The 8,199-nt window shown below is 35.0% G+C and overlaps 1 protein-coding gene across 1 annotated transcript; it reads right to left on the bottom strand.

Annotated features, from left to right (window-relative positions):
- Positions 1 to 3,928: 3,928 nt before the first annotated feature.
- Positions 3,929 to 7,396, bottom strand: LOC110683142 (peroxidase 4-like). Its single transcript, XM_021859490.1, has 3 exons — positions 7,104 to 7,396; positions 5,972 to 6,166; positions 3,929 to 5,036 (listed from the first exon to the last, which is right to left on the bottom strand). Exons 1-3 carry the CDS (start codon positions 7,317 to 7,319, stop codon positions 4,479 to 4,481), a joined length of 969 nt encoding a protein of 322 aa, XP_021715182.1. The 5' UTR covers positions 7,320 to 7,396; the 3' UTR covers positions 3,929 to 4,478.
- Positions 7,397 to 8,199: the final 803 nt, after the last annotated feature.

The following is an 8,199-nucleotide window of genomic DNA, read 5'->3' as shown; positions in this document are numbered from 1 at the left end:
ATAAGTGACCTAGAGATATGTGCTCTGATTCGCTGCGCAATTAGTGTAGGGCACGTGTCCCTCTAGGGCCCCGTTTTGCGGCTTTCAAGGGTAGTTGGGCCTTATGATGTAAGGAGGCCTTTACTCTCTTTATTTTTTAGGTGCTCTCATGCTCTTCATACGTGTCATAATCTTCCTATAGTGACACGTGTCACCTCTTTATTGGGCCACGTGTCACCATAGGATTGGACCACGTATTTGGGGTAATTTTTACCCTAAACAGTGTACATTCTTTAATTTGAACACAAATTTTTATATATGGTTGGCCACACCATGTGGCCGGTGTTACTCAAGTGACTCGGTTAGGGGTTACTCGAGTTACTCGGTCAGAAGTTACTTGAGGGGTTCGATCAGGGGTTACTCAGTCAGAAGTTACTTGAGGGGTTCGATTAGGGGTTACTCAATCAAGGGTTACTTGAAGGGATGGTCAGGGGTTACTCGTTTAGGGGGTTACTCGAGGGGTTACTCGGTCATGGGTTACCTGAGGGGTTACTCGATCAGGGGTTACTCGTGGGAATATTCAATTAGAGGTTACTTGAGGGGTTACTCGGTTAGGACTAACTCGAGTCACCCCTGACCGAGTAACCCCAGCCACACGTTGAAGCCAGTCACATAGAAAAATCCCCCAAACATTCCTTTTTATAGTGTGTTATTACTATTGTGATATTTCTATTTTAGGATAGTGTTACAACAATGAATTAAAGATGATAACATTTTCATTTATAAAGTGATAAACTTAAATCTATTAGACTTTCAATTGATACTTTAAGAAAGAGGATACACTAATTAAATAACATTAAATAAAAATGTTATGACTTAGAAATGTTTAGGTCATTAATTACCTGGAGTACAAATATATAAATATGGAAGCGTGTTATATAATGTAAGTAAGCTACATAATTTTCTTTTCATTTTTAAAACAAATATTCAACCACCTTATATAAAGTAAGGAAATTACATAAATTTTATTATATTAGGTCATGTCTATTGTCTAGTATTAATTTGTTTCTCCTATTTAGTTAGAATAGTGACATTATTATTATTATTATTATTATTATTGGGATTTTTTTGAAAATAACACCACAAAAAAATCCAAAAATTGGATTTCACCACCTTCTAACTGAATTTTGGATGAAATTCGTTAGTGGGACCCAAGATAGACACGTGGCAATAAGACATTGGTTTAAAAAATAAAGGTAAAAAAAAAAAAAAAAAAAAGAAAAACACTCTATAACCCTAACCCAGCCACTAGCCCACCACCGGCGGCCGCGACTCCACAGTCGGAGACTCATACTGACGCCGACAACCCTTCCTTCACCGGCAAAATCACCGCCCATCATCCCCACCCACCACGGCCCCCCTCCCCCCGCGCAAATCCCACCAATCAGTTCGTGCAAACCCTTACCACGAACCACCGAAAACCACCCATGTCGTCGCCTCACCGCAAAATCGACCTAGCTAGGGCTTCGAAAGTGGTTTTCGACTGGTTTGAAGGTGAAGCGGAAGTACAGGGGTGGTTTTTCGAGGAGGAATCGAAGTGGCTGGGAGGTTTTGGCTGGGTAGGGTTAGGTTTCGGCTGACGGTGGTTCGGCGACGATGTGGGTTGGGGTTTCGGCTAGTTTAGGTTGGGGTTTCGATGGTGTGGTGACAGTATCGGAGGTTTTGGGGCGGGGTATGGTGACGACGGTGGTTCAGCGACGGTCTCGGAGCTTCGGGGGTTAGGTTTGGGTGACGGTGGTGGGAACCCATCGGCGGTGGTGGCTGGTTTAGCAATTTAGGATTTTTCTTTTTCTTAAAAAAAATAATAAATTTTTTTAATCCAATAAATGAGTGACATGTGTCAAAAGTGAGCCCCACTAACGGATTCTTGGATGTAGTAGCAGTAGTAGTAGCAGTAGTAGTAGCAGCAGTAGTAGCAGCAGCAGCAGTAGCAGCAGCAGTAGCAGCAGCAGTAGCAGCAGCAGTAGGAGTAGCAGCAGCAGTAGGAGTAGCAGTAGCAGTAGGAGTAGCAGTAGCAGTAGCAGTAGCAGTAGCAGTAGCAGTAGTAGTAGCAGTAGAAGTAGCAGTAGCAGTAGCAGCAGCAGCAGCAGTAGTAGCAGCAGCAGCAGCAGCAGCAGCAGCAGTAGCAGTAGCAGTAGCAGTAGCAGTAGCAGTAGCAGTAGCAGTAGCAGTAGCAGTAGCAGTAGCAGTAGCAGTAGTAGTAGTAGTAGTAGTAGTAGTAGTAGTAGTAGTAGCAGCAGCAGCCGCAGTAGCCGCAGCCGCAACCGCAGCAGCAGCAGCAGCAACAGCAGCAGTAGCAGTAGTAGCAGCAGCAGCAGCAGCAGCAGCCAGCAGCCGCCGCAGCAGCAGCAGCCAGCAGCCGCCGCAGCCGCAGCAGCAGCAGCAGTAGTAGTAGCAGCAGTAGCAGCAGCAGTAGTAGTAGCAGCAGTAGCAGCAGCAGTAGTAGCAGCAGTAGCAGCAGCAGCAGCAGCAGTAGTAGCAGCAGTAGCCGCTTTCGATGAGCCGCAAAAGCCACAACCCGTCCTAGAATTAAACATCATCATCATCATCATCATCATCATCATTTTTATCGACTCAATTATATCACAATATAAAATTCATCATGATTTAAACATTCAATTTTTATTCATTCTCAAAAATATGAAACATAATTTAAAATAGGATAAATTCTGTTAATTACAATATTAAACTAATTATAGGATAATAACTAACATATTTTTTTTTTGAATGGAAAACAACTAATATATAAAACAGGGATAATTTTGGTTATTATAAAATAAATTATAAGATTATAACTAATATTTAATAATAGGATAAATTTTGGTAATTATAATAATTGATATACCTTTCGTCAATAAACCATTATGATATATGTTTGAAAGTGTTAAATATATTGTATGCTAAACATATATTGTATATATCTTTGTAAATGTGAATTAGTTAGGTGTATTATTTTCCTTCCTAGTTTATAGCCTATGACTTGAATAATTGTAAATTAGTTGACTGTAGATATTCTTTCCTAGTTTATACCTTTCACCCCCTTGTTGTAGATTTGTAGCCATCAATGCTATGGTTTAGTATATAATTATGAGGTCACGCCCAACGTATACATAAGGTAAATGCCTTAAATATAAACAGAGCATATAATTCTTATATGCAATGACCAAAAGTAGTTTAGGTCACTACCTAATCCACGAACAAGTTTGCGAAAAATTAATTAATTTGTGCCGATCAAACTGATGGGACTCGAAAAAAAAAAAAAATAGTCGTCTTCTCAATTTATACAATTGGAAGAACGCCAATCATTCAACCTAAATCACTATGTCGCCGACCACTATGATATTGCAAAACACCTATCAATATAATTCTTCTTTAACAAATACTTAAAAATGAGATTGTTGTTGAGATTTTTTAATGAACAGAACCTAAAAAACAAAACTAAAAAAAGCGAAACTCTACAAAACAATTCATTTATGAGTTTTAATGAGGATTTTAGGCCGGATTTGAGTATACTTTCACAAATAACAATGATTTTGGGAATAGGTTGTTAATCTATGACATGAATGAAGAACATTGTTGAACATGAATGAAGAACATTATTGAAAAATGATGAATTTTTTATTTTCTAAATTTTAATTTTAATCTAATTTTTCGAAAATGATCTTAAAAAGATAAAAATTAAATTTAAAAAACTATAATTACGTATTGTTAAAAAAAATTACATGTATAATACATTTAGGCTTTTAAATAAATAAAAATAATTGACCATTTATAATCTGACACATCATCATCTTATGATGTAAAAAATCCCAATATTATACGACTCCATTCGCATGCAAGTTTATTTTATAATACGGAGTAAGAAATGGAGTACATAATTACACTGTCCTTTTCAATTTTCACATCCATAAATCACTCGGATATAATTCCAACTTCCACGTAACAACACTAACAACAATTAATACAAATCATATATTTATATAGGAAATTTTGTGAAAAACTGCCTATTATAATCTAGAATTTACGAGAAACTACCTATTAAAAAGAATGTTGTAATTGACTACCTAATTTTTTTAAAATGTTGTAATTTACTACCTTTATGCCGGATTATGAATGAGTTTGACCAAAATTCTCCGGCATTGACTTGGTCACGTGACACTTGGTGAAAGAAAAGGGTCATTAAGTGTCACGTGATGGTCAAGTGACCAAGTCAACATCGGAGAACTTTGGTCAAACTCATTCATAATCCGGCGTAAGGTAGTAAATTACAACATTTTTCGAAAATTAGGTAGTCAATTACAACATTTTTTTAATAGGTAGTTTCTCGCAAATTCTGAACTATAATAGGTAGTTTTTCACAAAATTTCCATTTATATATAGTACGTACAAGTGTAATTAAAACCAGAAGTATGAAATAAACTGATGATATTAACAATAATCTAATTGATAACGCGACAGTTCTTTCTAATCTCTCCTTTAGTACCAGTAAGAAGCTTAATGTTCCCCATCTTGATCATCGCTGCAACAAAATCTTGAAAGAAAACAGCTTGATTAGTACTATACTTCTTCACCAAGGAATCTTGAGAACCACCATTGTAAAGCTCTTGATCCGAATGTAATAGACCGCGTTTTTGAACAAGGTTTTGAAAATAATCGTTGTCGAATTTGTTTGGTGTTTGACGATCAAGAGGGGCTAAGTTGAAGTCTCCATTCCCAGCTTGTTTAGGGCAGTTGGCTTGGCGAGTGGCTGCAAAGGTGGGATCTATGTCGGTGTCGTTGTAAATGTGGGGTCGGAAGTTGATGCAACGAGCGAGGCCGATGGTGTGGCCGCCGGAGAGGGCGGTCATTTCGTTGATGTTTAAGTTTTGTCTTGCAAAGAGGGAAGTGAGGTTAGCAAGGCTTGAACGTGGGGGTGGAAGGTTTTGGTTTGCCAAGCTTAGGCTTGCTGTTCTTGCATCTCTTCTACCTAGTGGTACTTTCCATGTGGGCCCTCCTAACTACAAATGTGAGAACATATAGTTAGGTACATCAAGTGGTAGGATCTTAAAATAATAAATTTTGATAAGAACAAATTGAGGTGTTTAAATTGAATAACTAGTTTTGGTGGGATAAATAGACAATGTACGTCTTGAGTTATTGTATTCAACTTCATTTTTCATTTTCAATTGTCATTAATATGGTTCTGAAATAATACAATGCAATGTACTTCAACTTAGATAAGCAAATGGGATTATTATCAAACTTGTGGTTGCAATGGGTTCATATTGTATACCAACCATGCATGTTTATAAGGGATGACATAAACGTTAACACTTAGATGAATTAAAGATGATGGAATGAGCGACGTGACAAGATTAATGCAATTTGAAACGCTTTTTAATACGGATTATTTCCTTTGTTTCTTTATAATTGCAACACTTTCCTATAATGAAAATATTATAATAGTTGCAACACACATAAATGGAAGATTTTTATGGTGAAAATTGTACTATTATCTTTATTTAAAGCTCATGGCCACTTGATTATACCTCTAACAACCTCTTAACCCCTTTTTAAGTGTATTATATCATGTGAGATCTATTTGTCTTAAATACCATATCAATAAAGTGTATGTTGCAACTATAAAGAAACGGAGAAAGTATATATATTATTATATACCAGACTGTATATATTATTATAGATTATAGATTTATTCACATTTTTGTTACAGATGCTAGCTAAAACATTGCATGTATTTTTCAATTTTCCTATGCTTGGAAAATAGGGAGGAAGTAAGCAATATGGCTTATTTTGTAATGTTTTTCTTTTTGTTCTTAAACAATGAATGAAGCTCAAGTGATAGGGAGTAGTAATACAAACTAATTAATCTTTAGATTTATGTGCACAATGAAATCTATAATCCAAAGTATTTTTATGAGTTTTATGTGCTTACCAATCTAACTCCGTCTCGTGATGCAAGAGCTAGAATGTCTGCACACGATACAGTTTGGGGGCAAGCAGCTTCAAGATTACACTTGATTGCATCAATCACTTCAAAACCCCTTATTGAGTTGTTTGCATTTGCTTTAGCAGTTTTCTCCCCTGTAAATGTTGGTGTATCATCTAGGAGTACAGATGCATCACAACCCTAATGTTACCGGAAATGAATGAAAAAAACATGAATGAGTTAGTCTAATAGATGAACAATATAGTGTATATATTGATTCCAGTCTATTTTAATTGATCCTTTAGCGTAAATATAAAACGGCCATATATACTTTCTTTGTTCACAATTACTACTCAGCGTACATTTCTTTTATAATTTCTAATAACTAAATTAATCACATGATTTATTTGGATGAACCTTTATATTCATTATGAGATAAAATTAGGTCAAAGACTTTTATGTATGTACTTCTATTAATCTATTATTATTTAGGGGTGTGACAAAAAAGATGTGATTTTTCCTAAAAAGTATGGATCATATTTAATTAACCATTGTGCCAATATTAAAAATAAATTAGATCATTTATTAATATATATATATATATATATATATATATATATATATATATGCTTCTATCAAAGTTGTATATTATCCATTGGTTAGGGTTGTCTCTCATGATATTAATGAATGCGATCAAACCTCACTATGCAACCGGTCTCTAACCCTAGGTAAAGCATTTTTTTTTTCCTTGACAATAGATCATGTAACGTTAGTATTATATACGAAGTATATATATTTTTTAATTCTTCATTTTCTCACTCAGTTTTTTTTTATGTAGATAACATCCATCATTTTCTCTAAACCTTCTATATAATTGTCTAGGGACCCATAATTGTCCAAACTAATCATCATCCTCCCAACCATTTTCTTTCTAGAAAAATGCAACAATATTACAATCAATAATGACATTACAAGGAAATAACGAAATTCTCCCATCTTTGCATAATAATTTTTCATACGTCGTAGTATATTGTTTAATAATGTACATAGAACATGGTATTGCAATAAAAAAATAAAAAAAATAAATAAAAAAAAAAACTTAAATAAATAATAAGGTTATAGATTCGAAAATACTTACGTTGACAAAGCAATCATGGAAGAACAAGCGAAGAATAGATGCACCCATACGTGGTTCCTTACTAACGGCTTGCTTCATAGTATTGTACACAATTTGTTCAACATTAGGGCAACTAGAGGCATAAAAGTCTGGCTGCATAAGCCAAGCATTAGAAGCACCCATAAAAAGTGATGTTAGAGAAAAGATTACCAAAAAACATATCAATTTGGAAGCCATAATTAACTTGCTTCTAGCTTGCTAATTATGGCAAAGCGAAAGTAGAGTTGATGAATATATTATATGCTTTGAGTTTCATATATATATATACACACTAGACTTACTAGTAACCAATATTGGAGTATAAAATGGAAGACACCGCATGTAAGGGAGTAATTAGGATTAGTTGCAAATTAAATGGGGGTAGACATTTCAAATCTAGCCCCAGAACACGTACACCCTGCCAGTCCATTTCAGAATATCATTTCTATAATTATTACTCTTTCATTCCCTTCTTTAAACTTAAACAAAAATATTCACTTCATACTCTTGGGTACGATGTATGTATAGTAAATGATTGAGTAATAATCACTCTTGCTCATAGATCGTATGTATTTTCTTCAAGCCAATCTTACCCAAAGGAATCGATAGAGTAATAAAATCAATCATGGAGATTGGGGATTTAACCATCAGATTATGTTTTTGGCTGAGTTGTTCCTTTTATATGGAATCAAGAATCTGATCCTAGGTATAAGGAGCCCTGTGTTCATTGCATCAACATTTCAAGTCCAAATGATCTTATGTGACGGAGCATGATAGAGTATAAAATCACCAATCATGAGATCTCTAATCATCAGCTTATTACATACCCAAAGATAAAAAAAAAAAAAAAAAAAAAAAAAAAAAAACCCAAAAATTGATTGAAAATCCCTTTAGGAACCCAAATAACCCAGCCTAAGCCTTTTAGGACAAACCAACTTAGTTGGACCTTAGGATTAGTTAGCCTAATTAAAGACTCAGGGTCTGTTCATTTCAACTTAATTTCAATTCAGTTCAGTTAAGTTCAGATCCAATCAATTCGGTTCGGTTCAGTTTATTTTAGTTCAGCTCCTAATTTCCT

The sequence above is a fragment of the Chenopodium quinoa genome, unplaced genomic scaffold (genome assembly GCF_001683475.1).
Source record: "Chenopodium quinoa cultivar QQ74 unplaced genomic scaffold, ASM168347v1, whole genome shotgun sequence".
Classification (NCBI taxonomy): Eukaryota; Viridiplantae; Streptophyta; class Magnoliopsida; order Caryophyllales; family Amaranthaceae; genus Chenopodium; species Chenopodium quinoa.
Note: the sequence above shows the minus strand (reverse complement) of the source record. Positions and strands in the feature narration are given on the sequence as shown.

Bases quoted from the DNA above. Each gene is read 5' to 3' on its own strand.
- LOC110683142 (XM_021859490.1), bottom strand. From the start codon at position 7,319: ATGGCTTCCAAATTGATATGTTTTTTGGTAATCTTTTCTCTAACATCA. The intron at 6,167-7,103 runs GTAAGTATTTTC...CGGTAACATTAG, and splicing joins TCCATGATTGCTTTGTCAAC to GGTTGTGATGCATCTGTACT. The intron at 5,037-5,971 runs GTAAGCACATAA...TCACATTTGTAG, and splicing joins CACGAGACGGAGTTAGATTG to TTAGGAGGGCCCACATGGAA.